Source organism: Pagrus pagrus, assembly GCF_965226575.1.
Source record: "Pagrus pagrus genome assembly, chromosome: 21".
NCBI lineage: Eukaryota > Metazoa > Chordata > Actinopteri > Spariformes > Sparidae > Pagrus > Pagrus pagrus.
This window is the reverse complement of record NC_140208.1, coordinates 17,934,752-17,950,339: the sequence shown is the minus strand read 5'-3', so window position 1 is coordinate 17,950,339 and position 15,588 is coordinate 17,934,752. Positions and strand designations below refer to the sequence as shown.

The 15,588-nt window shown below is 42.6% G+C and overlaps 2 protein-coding genes across 2 annotated transcripts; both read right to left on the bottom strand.

Moving 5' to 3' along the window:
- Window positions 1-242: 242 nt before the first annotated feature.
- Window positions 243-7,959, bottom strand: chadlb (chondroadherin-like b). Its single transcript, XM_084343023.1, has 11 exons — window positions 7,702-7,959; window positions 4,633-4,809; window positions 4,348-4,542; window positions 3,947-4,102; window positions 3,683-3,828; window positions 2,609-2,890; window positions 2,304-2,523; window positions 1,880-2,153; window positions 1,392-1,804; window positions 1,110-1,276; window positions 243-691 (listed from the first exon to the last, which is right to left on the bottom strand). The coding sequence occupies exons 2-11, from the start codon at window positions 4,807-4,809 to the stop codon at window positions 388-390; spliced, it is 2,334 nt and encodes a 777-aa protein (XP_084199149.1). The 5' UTR covers window positions 7,702-7,959; the 3' UTR covers window positions 243-387.
- Window positions 7,960-8,035: 76 nt separating this feature from the next.
- Window positions 8,036-15,300, bottom strand: rangap1b (Ran GTPase activating protein 1b). Its single transcript, XM_084343024.1, has 16 exons — window positions 15,182-15,300; window positions 14,704-14,822; window positions 14,466-14,593; window positions 14,046-14,105; window positions 13,720-13,899; window positions 13,441-13,575; window positions 12,797-12,955; window positions 12,582-12,695; window positions 12,386-12,485; window positions 11,834-11,918; window positions 11,531-11,708; window positions 11,334-11,417; window positions 11,118-11,220; window positions 10,882-10,970; window positions 9,420-9,541; window positions 8,036-9,290 (listed from the first exon to the last, which is right to left on the bottom strand). Exons 2-16 carry the CDS (start codon window positions 14,813-14,815, stop codon window positions 9,206-9,208), a joined length of 1,734 nt encoding a protein of 577 aa, XP_084199150.1. The 5' UTR covers window positions 14,816-14,822; window positions 15,182-15,300; the 3' UTR covers window positions 8,036-9,205.
- Between the last annotated feature and the right edge of the window lie 288 nt (window positions 15,301-15,588).

Sequence of the window (15,588 nt, the reverse complement as noted above, 5' to 3'; positions counted from 1 at the left end):
ATGACAGTCACTTCATGTTTTGCCTTCAAGATGCTAAAATGTCCAACAGAGCTGCTCAGGAGCTTGAGGATCTGGGAATGTGTATCTAATGCTCTGAATGTGAAGCAGGGCGGTGATGACAAAGACCATCTGTGCTCAGAGTACACTCCCTGAATGATGGGAAAAATATCTTGTTGACCTTTTCAACACTATTGATTAAACAGCAAAAATGAAATATTGCAAAAAAAAAACTGTCTATGGGAAACTGCCTCAGCAGCTAAAGCTTCCACTGTCAGCAGAGGTTACAGTTTTTGAGAGTTGAATCCATCGTTTAACCTCCAAATCTTTAACAGTTGCCAGTTTACTGTAAGCTGTGGACTCAAATCGTCAGTACAAAAGGCAGCAGGTTCAGGCCATGCTGCGTATTTTGGTGGTTTTCTTGGCTGCTGCTGCTGGTTTTGTGTTGGGACTTTTGCGAAGTTTGGATTTGGCTTTGAGCATTTTGACTTGCCGAAGGCTGTTGAGGTGCATTGGTTTGGGTTTGGTTGCCTTGGGTGCCTTGGCAGGCTTTGGGGTGACGGTAGGGGCGGAGGGGAGGTTCTCGCCCCCGGGACAGGCTTTGAAGACGTGGACGTCCTTGACTTTGCGACCCCTCAGCTCGGGGGGATTGGCACAGGTGGCTCGTACCTTCAGGTTGACTTTCTCAATCCACCTAGATGGGAAGAAAAATAAACCATTAGGAAGTGAAATGAGGATGACTGAATTACTAGTAGCTAAATATAACAAGGGCATAGCTAAAATTTGGAGTGTAAACAAGTTTTCCCACTGTATTTAAAGGTGCACTTAGTTTTGGAAAAGAAATTCAGAAACTCAGAAGGTCATTTTGTGACCTCCTCAGAACACTGTTGGAAGCTCCAAAGGTGTCAGAAAGACAGTTTGATCAGTTTGTTTAAGCATGAAAATCAGTCAATGAAGATTTTTCTCTTCAATTTAAAATTACTTCCCAAAAACAACCTCCTTTTCTATTTGGTGTAATATATGATTAGTAGTAGTTCTGAAAGAACTTTAAAAAGAAAAAGAAAAAAAAACTCATCATTTCTGACTATACTAAGGTGCTGTGATTGTCTTACAAGCGTAGTGGCAGCAGAGGGCAGTCACACATCAGAGGGTTGTCAGCCAGGTTGATGACCTCCAAAGAAGTGAGAGGGTGGAGGTTAGGCACCTCCTCCAGCTGGTTGCCCTCCAGGAAGAGACTTCTCAACCCGGGGCCCAGACCTGCCAGGGAGTTCTGTGACATCTAGAGAACGAGATATCACATTAAAGAAATTGTTAAATAACCCGATGAAGGTCTAACATAAGGGCAGGTTAGAGATAAATGAAGAGAAAGGTTTAGGTTGCCATAGCCCACTCACCTTCTCCAGCCCCATGTTATCCAGATACAGCTCCTTCAGTGACCTCTCCAGTGTTCGAAAAGCATTCGGCCCCACCCAGCGAATTGAATTCCCAGACAGCCTCAGGTCTCTGAGGTTTCCCGCCCTGCTCAGCGCTTCAGTGGGCACCTCTGTCAACTTGTTTCCTCCCAGGTGGAGCGTATCGAGGTCACTGGCCTGCTCCAGAGCCCTGGGTGACACGTGATCGATGGCATTCCCAGTGAGGTAGAGGGCTCTGAGGCCCTCGGCTCCAGTCAAGATGTCCGGCTCCAGCTTGGTGATGGCGTTGTTTTCCAGGTGAAGCGCGAGCAGGCTGGGCACCAGCTTGAAGGCTCCTCTGGGGAAACCGGTGAAGCGGTTCTTCTCCAGGTGGAGGTAAGTCAGCTGAGGGAGACCTGTGATTTCACATTATTTAAAGTCAGAGTAATGAATAAAGCCTTTTCTACTATTTAATGTTACATTTAAAAGACCTTTAAAGGCGTCAGGGCTGAGGGAAGTGAGGTCGTTCTCCGACAGATACAGGTAGATCAGTCCCTTCATTCCACTAAAAGCTCCACCCTCCACCTCCACAATCTTGCAGCGCTGCAGATGCAGGGACACCACCTGGGCAACACCGGGGAAGCTGTTGCTAGGGATGTAGTGGAACTGGTTGCCACGCAAGTCGAGGAGACGCGTGCTCGGAGAGAAACCCCGAGGAACTTTGGTGTGACCGCGGTTCTCACACGAGGAGTGGTGTGTCTCAGCCTGAAGACAGGGAGACGATGAACAGAGGGGACAAAGAAGAGTGTCGGCACAAATCATTTTATTTTGAAACTTGGAATCATCCAGAAGAAGTTTAAGTTAAATCACAAAACCCTCCTCTCTGGAATCCGACACCCCATAAGCCCCACTCACCTCGCAGGCACAGTTGGCCGGACACTTGACCTTGTTCTCTGGTTCTTGAGTGGGTGGTGGTGTGATCCTGGTCGCCTCCTCGAACTCTGCCTTCAACATGGCTTCCTGGCTCTGACAACGCATCTCAGGAGGGTAAACAGCTTCCAGATTCTCTCCTGACAGATGGGCCGGTCCTCCACATGTCCCCATCAGCTTCACCTTGTTTCGGATTGCCCACTCCCTGTGGTGACGAGGTCATCAAAAAGAGGATTTGTACATTTTGATTGATGGAATTGAAGCACTGTGGTGACAAAGGTCTGCTGTACCTGAGTGGACGCAGATAGCAGTTGCAGTAGATGGGGTTCCCAGCCAGGTTGACGCGTGCCAGGTTGGGTGAACCTTCAGAGAAGGGCTGGATGACACGCAGCTGGTTGTAGCTGATGTCCAGGTGGATGAGGCTGGGGGATTTGGATACAGCTGTGTTGGCCATGTCCTGCAGGGACATGTGGTCCAGGAAGAGGTGGGTCAGTTTGGCCATGGACACCACCTCCTCGCCAAGGTAGGTCATTGGGTTGTAGCTCAGATCAAGACGGGTCACCTCTGGCAGCCTGGATACAGAGAGGGAGAAGTGGGGATAATCAGGATGGGAATTTCAGGATTTATCAGTCATTTCTGCCAAGATACCAGGCAACTGTGAGATTAACAAAGGTTTTGTAGCCATGCTAGCAGCGAGGCTCTAGGTGGCAGTGTCCGGTCGTTAGTCCACTTCTTTGGTCCATATATTTCCACTCCAAGAGAAGGAATCCTGCTAACTTTGGTAATACCCTGACTCCCCTGTAGCGCTGCTAAGAGGCTAACATTTGTTTTGGGATTTGAATTTTGGATTGTTTGCCATGTCACAGATATTCAGGAAGAATTCTAATAACTCCTGATGTTTTATCTAATATTATCATTAAGTCAAAGTTTTCTTTTGTCCAATACTTTGGTTTATGACCACACAGAACCAATGACATTCCCATCAGCCTCAGCTTTACTTTGTAATTAGTGCAAATTAGCTAATGTTAGCATGCTAAGACTAAACTAAGATGGTGAACATGGCAAACATAGCTGCTAAACATCAAGATGTTAGGATTGTCAATATGAGTATGTTAGCATGCTGACGTTAGCATTTAGCTCAACAGCTTACAGAGCTGCTGGCATGGCTGTAGACACTTGTTTGTTCATGGTAGCCTGTCAAAAGTAGTAATTACCCACAACAGTAATTATTTATTTTTGTTAAAATAGTAGGAATTGCTCATTAGCAATAGTTTCCTAAAGTAGATTTACCGTCCACATGAGAGTTCTGTATTGCTCTGCAGCACAACACTCTAACCTAGATAATGGTATGCCAAATAGCCCACCTGGTCATGGTCTCAGAGGGGTAGAACTGCAGCTCGTTGTGGTCCAGACTGAGACGTGTGAGCGTGAACAGACCAGCGAAGGCCTCAGTGTCCAGGTAGTTCAGAGAGTTGTGACTGAGACGAAGCCATTTGATGTTCTGCAAGCCCTGGAAGGAGAAGAGGTTGCCTGTTTAATGAACGTTCCAACACCAGGAGACATTTCTGCATTTCTTTCTAAACCATCTATTCAGTTTGTCATTTTGAAGACTTTTGTGTAGGTTTTACCTGAAAGGCCATGTTGGGGATGTAGACCAGCTGGTTATGTGTGAGGGAGAGCAGGTTGAGAAAGCCAAGCTGAGAGAACGCTCCGGGCTGGATCTCTTCCACACGGTTGCGGTCGAGCATGAGCTGCTTCAGCGAGGACAGTCCATCGAATGACTCCTGGACGAAGGAGGACAGAGTTTGGTTTAATAAGGAGGCTACTGGAGACTTCTAGTTAAAGGGTAACAAGTGTGTTTACAGGTTTTGGGGAGTATTGCTGCATATCTGTGAGTAGTATGAAGCTTTTTGTGGCTCCAGAGGAAGCTGCATGTAATCTGATACACCGCCTCTAGAAATTCCAAATTTATTATGTGTGTGTGTGTGTGTGTGTGTGTGTGTGTGTGTGTGTGTGTGTGTGTTACAACCTGGTAGAGGATCTCAATGTTGTTGTTGGCCAGGTTGAGGAAGACCAGGCGACCGAGGCCGCGGAAAGCCCCCTCCTTCACCCTGCGGATGTTGCAGCGCTGCAGCGACAGGTGAGTCAGGTAGGGAGTGTGTTTGAAAGCCCCGGTGGGAAGTTCCTGGATGTCGTTGCCTCGAAGATCTAATTTAACCGTGATCTATAAAGAAAGGGGGTTACTTATCAGACAGAACAAGATGGGAACTAAATATACTATGGAAATGGATGGATACTTGTGTGAATAAAAGACCTCGTCAACAGTGGGTGGAACTTGGGTGAGGTTCTTGCTGACGCAGGTCACAGTGAGCTGGATCTGGTCGCAGATGCACTGCTGTGGGCATTTTGCTGTGTGTGCAGCAGGGATGCAGAGGAGCAGCAGGGCGGGCAGCAGGACCCAGAGGGTGTCAGGACAGAGCTGGGAGTGCATCTGAGAGGAACAATAATTACTTCATTCACACCATAGTTTTTTAACCTAAAACAGTGACTTTAAGTTATTACATTTTCCATCTAATTCTATTACATGGGTTCAATGTAAAGGGTCACATTTAATGCAAAGTTTTTCAATCATGTTGAGTCAATGTAAATTAAATAACTAGATGTGACTGTGATTTATAACATAGACAACAACCAATTTGAATTGCTTTACTTTTATGTATAATACTTGAATAATAAACACTTGAAAAACACAATATGTTTATGTTGAAGATCCCCTTAACTCTATATTAATAATGGAATAAACAGAACAAGGTTTACGTACAACTAAAACTAAAACTTTGGATTAAATGTGACCATTTACATTGAACTTATGTAATAGAATTAGATGGAAAATTTCCGTTATTAAGTAAATGTTCGAGGCAAGTTTTTTTGAGTGTTGGCCATGTAGGGACACATAAAATAAAGGCATACCCAAACAGAAACAACACTTAACCATTCATTCTTCATTCATTTACTCACTCACAGTTTATTCATCTTATTTGGCCATGGCAGTGTCTACAGAGGAAACACTGAATCGACATCATTCATCATTCACTCTTGTGCTCTCTGCTGAACTGTGTAGTGTTTCACACCTGTAACCGTGTGGAGCTTATTAGAAATAAAGAGTTTGAGGATTAAATGATTACTTCCCTAATGATTAGCTCTTGAACAAACCCACTGTAAAGCCTCCATAACCTGCAAGTCTGTAATAATAATCCAGGCTATTCATATAATTTAGTTATATAAATTAGTTTAATGTTATAGGGCAGGTGCGCCACATGTGCTAGGACCCCAGACCTTCTCTCACTCAGAGCCACTGTTTTTTGAAGTACATCTTCTCAAGTACTAAAGGTAAATACAATTTTAAGGTACTTGTTACTTGAGTATTTACAGTTTGTGTTTCTTTATACTTCTGCTCCAGTCAGTGTGTATTATCAAGGTGGATTTAGGGTCAAATAGAACATAATATTCATAATTATGTTTTCATAAGTGTATGATCACCTGAAACGAAAAGGCGTGATGTTTTCGTTACCTTAGAATGAGTCTTTTATATCTACAGAAAGAGCAGGTCCTCCTTCACGGAGTCCGCCGTGTTTCTACAGTAGCCCAGAGCGGATAAACCAAACAAGGGCTCTCAGAGGGGTGTTCAGTTGGTTGCATCTGCACCACACTGCTAGATGCCACTACATTCTACACCCTGCACCTTTAACCAGGTAAAACTTACACAAACAATACTGTAATCCTGTAAAATGGACTTAAATTCCCCCATGGTAGGGACCAATATCTGTAGAATATTGTATTTTTTACTCCACTACGTTTATTTCATTATTACATTCATGTCATTTTTCAGAAAACAGTTGTTCTCTTTTTGTTTGTTACATTTAGCTGATAATACTTCTATACTTTACCTAATTAGGATCTTACGTGCAGGACCTTGATTGTAATTGAGTATTCTTACAGTGTGTTATTTTTACTGAGGGATCAGAGTACTTCTTCTGTCACTGCATAGTTGATGTAAACAGCCGGAAGAATGTGTAGCCTACCTGTGCAGGTGAAATAAAATATCAAACTCAAACAACCAGGGGCCCCTAGTTACAGAAACACACGGGTCGTGTGATAGAGTATGTTTGGGAATATGATTTAGACTACAGTACATTACAGGATATATAATATTTACTGTATATTCAATTCTAACTCTACCAGATAAAGGTGCGTCACATCATTTTTCATTTCCTTACTAAAGCTCGGTTTAATGAAAATCATCTCCATTATTCTGTGTTTTTTGGGGATTAGTGTCATTTTGGTCAGATTGGGTCGCCCTAGTCTTCACTGGAATGCCTTAAAACCACATTCCCATGTCGGATCAACAGTCTTGATCCGCAGGAATGGACATGAAAAGCTTCGCAGCTCCACACTCTGAAATTCGGAGTCTCAGAATGTTGACACGGTGAAATGGTGCCTACCTAAACCTCTCTGTCAAAACTGCAGCACCAAACCCTCTCAGAGACCTATGACTGTTCAAACCAGAGCAAAAACAGTATCATAAGTTATTTACTGATTCGTTCTGTACATGTGAACTTCACTTTAAGGTTGCATGGACAATAAGCTGACTTCTTACAGTAGCCTCTGTGAAAGAGTCTCCATCATTTAGCGTCATTTTGTCCCTCAGCCCCCGAGTAGAGAGGGGCCTAGAAACTAGAGACGGAGGAATTTCCTCCGGCCGGACTATTTGTCCGCGTCCCCCCGGGGATCAACAGTCCTGACCGCAGAGGAGCTGCCGCGCCGGCCGCGCACAAAGACGCACAGTGTCTTTCTCTGCCGGTGTTGTGCCAAAGTGCGTTTTCCCCTGAAAAAATATGTCTCCTGGCCAGGACAGTGAGAAAACTACTCTTCACCGGCTCTCGTGGGATTAAAAGACATTACATCGCAATTTCTTCCCCCCCATTTTCTACATTATGTTAATGTTGTCCTGTGCGTAAATGTTGATTTAATGACGTCTTGGGAATGACAAAAACCTGCTATATGATATAATGTGGAAAAATCCCACTAACTTGTTTTTGTTCAATTCTCACATTTAATGACAACCAACCTGAACACGGAGCCTACAGTGTTAGCGGATTTTTTAAGCATTTTAACTTTTGACGCTAAAATGCGCAAAATACACCAAAACGTGTCCACGTGATTGGATAACTGAGCAATTCGGGTATTAAACTCTCAATTTGGATCCTCTAGTATTGAAGCCATCTGTCACCATTACAATCACTCAAATAAACGCGCATGTTAAAAATCCTGATCTTTGACCGTGTACAGTAAGTACAGGAATCCATTTTACGCACGGACTCACCTTGGTTTCGTCGTGGTTCCGTCCAGCGGCTGGTCGTTTACTGGACGCTCACTCTCTCACGGTCTCTGCTCCCTCTGCCGCTCTTCCCCTGGCTGTCCCCCATCCAAAACAAACTGCGTTTATCCCCTTCATTCACTGACACTCCCCCCGCAGCCTGCACACACACCTCCCGCCGCTGGAGTCTACACACTGCTCCACTGAGCCTGTCAAAGGAATAACTTGCTGCAAAATAAAGTTACTGAGCTATTTCACCTCACTGTCTCGCTGAAGACTCAACTCTGCAAATCACACACACACACACAAACAAACACACAGAGACGAGAAGAGCCAGGGGTTGTTAGATCAGTTGTATTTTAGAACAAATCAACAACATATCAGTTAAACAACATATATCCAGTCCACATGGTCTAATGTTAATGAGTATCTAAATGCCATTAAAGTGTATTCCATTCTCATCCTGTTTCCCTTTCATGCTCCATCACATCGCCGACACATGAGGTAACACACAGCAGCTCGACTTGTGCAACACAAAGTCATATAAGAGCACATTTTGTTTCAATAAGACTGATAAACAAGAAAGATAACAAACAGGTAAATGCGATCGTGGTCCCCTGAGCTCTGCAGTGGGTCGCACACACATGCTGTGTTTCCAGGCTCGTGGGTGAGTGTGTGTGGGGCTCCATTCCTGCTCACAGTCTGATGCACACAGTACTCTGAACTGACTGGACTTTATGGACAGAGGTATGATGATTGTGAGTGGACAGGATGTCCTAAACGTGTGTTTTCTTTCGCCTAGCCATAGAACTTTTCAAATACGATGTGTAAGAAACAAACAAACATCCTGCCGGTAAAATGTAAGAATAAAGTCAGCTCTTTATTTTGCACTGACTTATTTTGATTTATAGTTTTATCGTTTTTGTTCCATATGATTATCATGACTAATTGTCTTGGATTTCCCATTTCTGTCTCAGCACTCCATGACAAAGTTTTCAGAGCGACAAATGTCATGTGAGATGCAGGTCTAAAAATCCAGCAAATGTGAATGCTGTAAATGTTATTCTGTTGATGGAAACATTTCCATTGCTGTCACAAAAACATGCATTGTTTTATAGTTGTTGAACAGGGAATCTGACACATCATTAAATGCAAGGCAATATGTTGAAAAGGTGCTGGATTTGTTACAGTAGCTCCACTCAAAGTTACAATCATTTTTTAAATCAACCTCAAAAGGTTAACTGATGTGTGTATTTCTATATTTTTATTATTTGTATCTCTATTTTCTATAAAAAATATAAGTCACAAGCATAAGTAGAAAAATAAAAATTAAGAGATTCTGGACAATATTTGTCAAGCCTTCATAAAATATACAAATCAAGAGTGGAGATTAAGGTTAAGTGGTCGTCTGAGTTCAAGTGTAAAGCGCCCCTGTTGGATCTGTTGCTGAAGAGATTAATGTCAGTACAGTGTGTGTCTGTGTCCCAGTGTTGCTACTGGCAGTGGTTGATCAGTGTTGGTCGTTGCACTTCTTCTCCAGAGCAGAGCTCAGCCTCTCTCCGGCACTGCTGCACGACTTGAGTGCTTCGCTGTTCCTGCAGATATTCACAAAGAATATAAAACAACAGGTTACTACAAACTGTTCCAAACTACATTCATGCTTTTATTTACAGTTTCCACAGTGCCAGAGAAGTAAGCCAAAACTTGTGAAAAGATCATCCTACTTTGATATGATGGTGTGAAGCAGCGAGGCGTGGTGCTGCGAGAAGTATTCCTGCTGGACGGCATGCTCCAAACACAACAGCTGACCTGGGACCAGTGACACCTTTTTTAACTTCCCCTCCCCCTGAAACACAGAATGGAAAAGTAGAAACCTAAATGAACTGCACTTTAACCAATATTAACACTATTTTATATCAAACGGTGAAAGACAGGGAAGAAAACCCAGCAAGGATTAACGGTGCCCTAAAGAATAACAGATGTGATTGAATGGATCAGTTGGTTTTTATCTTTTTAACTTTGAGACAAGATAACATCATTGTGAACAAAAGAAATGAGCAGTAAGGTAGAGAATGTGATGCACGTGGATAGAAAGTGCCAATGAAAACAAGATACAAATCAGATTTAGCAACTACTTAATAATATGACATAATAAAAACAAAGTAATAATAACTAACTAAAGAAAACATGTGAACAAAGTCTCTACAGTTGAGGAGGATTCTTCAGCACCTTGGAGAGAGCACACCACCGTGCTCTGGTGAATAAAATGTTCTGGAGGGAGACGATGAACACATCGTTTATCTTCATACACGTGTTGTTGTCACATCCTGTCAGCAGGAATCACTCTGACAGTGTTACATGAACACAAAGTGTTCTGCACGTTATGGTAAACGTTGACAGTCTCACATACGAAGTAGACCAGATAATATGAGTTATTACTGTATGTGTACAACTTTTATGTCACTTGAGTTTTTCCTATTAAAGAAAATTGGTGTCACATTTAAGTAATAAAACATGAGAGTTGCAAACTATTCTAACTCTAATTTTATAGTTTGTGAACTGATCAATTTATAGAAAAGTGTGTATAGTTTAGTGTAGCTATATGCTTAGTGGTGGTGATGTTGAAGTCATGTGAAGGTGGAGTAGTTTGTTCATAGCTTAAACGTTAGCTTTTTACTACCGCCAATTCAGTTACGCTACAAAAATTCTAAAAGTGGTAATCTGTGAGATTTATCATGCTGAACAAAATATGCAAGTTTCATAAACTTGTGTTTGGCCCAGAGCTTATTTTCAGCAATAATCCAAAATCCAATTGCCCATAGGCATTTTGTCGAGGGAACGAGGGTGATGCTAATTTCTGGGTGAGCCTACAAAAATATGTCTTCCCTGCAGCACTCTACAGAAACGATTTGTAGACCTGACATTAGTGTTTTCTAGAGATTGGGGGATTTTCCAAACTGAACAAATGCCGAACATATGAACACAAAACTGACCTACAAGCTCAATCTTGTGGTAAATAAGACATGGTGACAAATAAATGTTTTTGCTACTACGTCCAAAAGCTTCACATGTACTTTTGTTGTAAAATAGCTCATAGTCTATAAAAGGCCCACTGTGGTTCCTGATTTATTTTCATGAATAAAATATTTCAAAAACAGAGCAGGGGTACTTGTAGCAGCGCTGTACCTTGAGGAGTCCCATCTGGACCAGCAGCGTGGAGAGGAAGCAGTAAGACTGGAAGGCTGAAGCAAAGAGGAGCTTCTTTAACACAGCATCTGTGGTGGGACAGTGATTCAGGTCAACAAAGATGGCAGAGGCAACTCTCACAGGCAGGATAAAGACAAGTGTCTGAACCACTCGAAGAACAGTTCATACAACCGTAAAATGTTGTTTGTTTTCAGAAGTAGCAGCGTTTTATTCACCAGTAGTTTCAAGGACAGCTGTCTTGGTCTCTGGTTCCTCACTGTACAAAGAGGCGATTTTCAGAAGGACATCTGCTGCCATGTGTGGGTCAGATGGATCCACCTATCAGAAGAAGAGTTTTATTAACAGATCATATCAATACCCTTAAAAAAAATATCTGTTTTTTAACCTATTCCTGCACACTGACACTTTATTCCCTTGTTTTAAATCCCTACCTGTCGACTGAGGTCTGTCCTCATCTCTCCCAGCTGAAGGAGTTTCTCTGCAGAGGGGCAGCTGAGGAAGGACATGAGCTCTGCCTGAAGGAGGACACAAGGTCACAGTCAGAAACAGGAACACTGAACTAGAAAAACTGTCTGGTAAATACATTAACATAAAATGTGTCTATAGCATATTTAAGGTGTCATCTCACTGGGCACTGTTGTTTTTCAGGACTGTCTTCTTTTCTTATGATTCCGTTTTCCTTCACAATTTCATCGTCCTCCTCATCGTCTTCATTACAGTCGTCACTGGCATCATCACCATCACCGTTTTCATGGTCGTCATCATCTTCCTCCTCATCCTCATCATCAGGTTCTCCCTCATCATCGCTGTGGTTCAAAGATACATCAAGTTATTTGCACTGAAGGAACCAAAAAGAGCTTCAGGAAAGATTAGTTTGATTGCATGACGTTACACACACACACACACACACACACACACACACACACACTACCTGAGTGATGACAGCATGTCTCCTTTGTCCATGTTGTCCATAGCTTCTCTCAGAGCCTCACAGCCCTCCTCTCCCAGACAGTTACCTGTTAAAGTCACATAAAGAATAATGTTCACCACCTTTACAACTGCTGATATTTTAGCTAATTCCTTTGAGCTAATTCCCATTTCCACAATATTTTCACCATATTTAACCATTTACCAAGAATATTTCTATTCGTTGAAAACAAATCCCATAACTTCAACAGGATTCTCATCAGGGAACCTCATTATTTGGTTCAACTTATTTTTATTTTATTAATGTACCCATTTAAATTACGTACTGACATAATTTACAGTGAAATGTCATGTCTTCCTCGTCAAAAAAACAATCATCGCTTTCTAATGTTAACAGTGCCGGTTAACTCTTGCGTCCGAGATGTTTGCAGCCACCTAACACTGGGGGGCCAGCGGCTTTTTAAATATGGTTTATGATATGGATTTAAATGGCTCTTGTAACGCAAGCAATATTTTTTCAAATGATATAATAATGAATAACAATCAGTGTGCGTACCATTAAGATCGACTTTCTCCATATGAGGTTTGTCCATGACAGCCTGAGCCACCACGAGTGCTGCTGCCTCTGTGATCTCACCAAAGGACAGATTGAGCTCCTGAAGACAAGAAACAGAACAGAGTGCTGTGATTAGGATGTGGAAAGAGAAGACACACACACACACAGATATAAAGGCTGTATTTGATGATCTGACCTTGAGGATTGGTAGTCCCTCTCTGAGCACTGCGGCGAGGGCGATGGCTCCTTCAGAGCGGACCAGGCAGTCACCGAAGTTGATCACCTGTACATTCCTCAGGGGTCTCAGAGCCTAAATATCAGACAGAAGACAACATGTACAGAAACAGTTTGGTTGAAACACACTGGCTACATTTCTGCTCTACTTATAAGGATTATGTGACCAGGCCTCACCTGTGCCATGGCCAGCGTTCCCCTCTTGGTGAAGGTGTTGTCATTGAAGTTGAGGACACGGAGCTCTGGGTTGTGTCGCATTGCTGAAGCTAACGCCATCACGCCTGCGTAGTTGATACCATTCTGGGGCATGTGGACTTCTTCCAGGCTGCCGATTATCTTACATGGTAAAACAGAGATGAATGTTAAATGTCTTGTTTTGTTTGACCAACAGCCTAAACTGCAAAGGTTATAAATGTGCAGTGAAAGGAGAGAGAGAAGCTGTAAAACCTCCTATTTGAAAAGCTGACATGACAGAACAATTACCTGATTGTTAAATAGTTCCTCTGTTTATCAACTAATCAAAACGATTTCTGCTCTATTTGAAATGTTGCCTCAATTATCAGATGGTGTAAAAGTTAGTGTTTCATGTTTTCATTCTCTAAAAACATTAATGACACATATTAAAAAATACAGTGTAAATGAAGATTTTGCCAATATTATGAAAAAAAAGATTTGAATGGAAAATACAGTGTTTTTCTCAATTGATAATATTTTTACTGTAAGTGTAATTACACCTATATTACTAATATTTCTGAAGCTTTAAAATAAAAAAAAAAAAGATTTGTTAATCTCCTGTTAATCTGTGTATTAGTGCTTTCTACCTGGAAGGCCTTGGCCAGGGCACGGGCTCCTTCATTTTCCAGGCGATTCCTCCCGGCGATGAACACTCTCAGTTTGAGTGGCGCTCCGTGTGCTGATGACTGTCTGTGGCACTCAATGAGGGCTTCAGCCAGGATCTACACAAACCACAGATACAAATCAGTGATGCAAGTCTTATTTTCTCCCAATTTGTTTGAGGACATCACAAAATTACTATATGAAGTTTGATATTTGGAGGTGCATGTGAGATATTAAGGCATTCAGCGCTGCTGCGGGCTCACCTTTCCCCCTCCGATCCCCATGCCACAGTTGTTGAGCTTCAGCTCCCTCAACGTGTGGCAGGAAGGGCTCTTCAGCAGCTGCTCGATTCCCTTCACACCGTCTGGCCCGAATGCGTTATCGCTCAGGTCCAGCTCAGTCAGTCTGGCCCCTGAACTCATTATTGCACTGCCTAGGGACCTCTGATAAAGCACAGAAAGGGAACGTGTCAATCCGAAATATATAATTCACCAGAGAATTTATGCGTACATAAAATCCCTTGAAAACATGTGGAAATTTGAAGAAATGTGTATACATCACGCAATCACACAGAATCTGCAATTCTCACCAGGGCTGTTGGGATTTCAGAGCGCAACCTTCCGGTGAACATGTCACTCCAGTAGCATCTCTGAAAGACACAAAGAGCTGTAAGAAAAGTGCTGAGTTTCCTTTGCTGTAAAAAAAAAAATAGACTGATAGTATCTGAAAGTATTAATACAGTAAGATTTATATTGTATTGAGCGATGGTACTTTTTGAGCTCTGACCAATTTGTGTGTATTTATTATGTCTTTTATCTAAACAAACACCTTGTTTTGTTATTTAGGTTAACACTTAACACTGATGTGTCTGAGAAGTTTGTTAAATGAGATGGAGAACAGCATTGATGAAACATCTGAAGGATACCCAGCCCCAAGACTATCAGTACTGGTAATACCTTCACTAGTCTTAGGCTACTTGAAGTAAAGCCAGGCTTGAACTGAGGAGTACCTGGAGCAGGTCTTTGTTCTCCAGAGCCTTGGCGATAGCCCTGGCAGCATCCACTCCCACAGTGTTTCCCTCCAGGCGCAGCGCTCTCAGGCCCTGGTACTGCTCTATGTCACGGACCAGCCCCTCCACTGTGAGCACAGATAACAGGTTGTCAGGTCTGAGGAGCATACAGGGACCAGCCCTCTGGTGTAACAGTATACTGATAACACAGAGCTAAACCATCTCTACTGCATCTGACCTGATGCTGCGTTGTCCAGCTTCAGTCCCTGGCCTTTAAAGCTCAACTCTCCATCCCCGACATGGGTCTTTGAAAGAGCATCCGCCAGCTGAGCGATGTCATCTGAGGCCATAATGACTCTGTGGTACAGAAGTCAGACAATAGAGGAAAGGATCAGGCTTTAGTAACTTCCTGAACATATGAAATGACAGAAAAGGCTTTCATTTAAATCACTAACTATAGCCGAGATCGAAAAAAAGTCAATAAAAGATTGTTGACTCATTATAAACAGATCATTATCTAACATCAGTAACGTTAGAAGAACTATCAACAACAGTCAAGGAAGCTATTTAGCCTCACCGGTGCTAGCTAACAGAGGTACCCGACATGAGTAACATTCACAGCACGAGCTCAACTAAAAGTGCTTCATAAAGTGTGTCCTCGTGTCTGTCTGCCATTACAACAATCACACAGCTCACAGTGAAGCACTGAATCTTACCACTGAGTGTATTTTCCAGGGAAGTGATAGCGACAGGAACACACGCTGCTCCTCCGAGTAAGCGCGCCGGTTGCTAAATCGTGTGACGTCATGCTGCCCCGGTTTCTTTCTCGTGGAGTCTGTTGACGTCAGTTAAAATGAGTCTACAGGTGGTTTGGCGCCACCTGCTGTTACCTGTCCGCACAGTCATCCCACTTTGGATTGACTATTAACTGATAAATATTTTAATTAAGGAATTGATTAAAATTGTTAATTCATTCAGGTTAGTTCCGACCCCGTAACTAATACTATTTAGGGATGGAAATATTATAGTAATTGTATGTTTAATTGTTAAAACTTTTTACTTACACCTTTACCTGAAAAACAGGGCATTATCTGAAAGCATTTTGAGTGCAGGGCATATAATT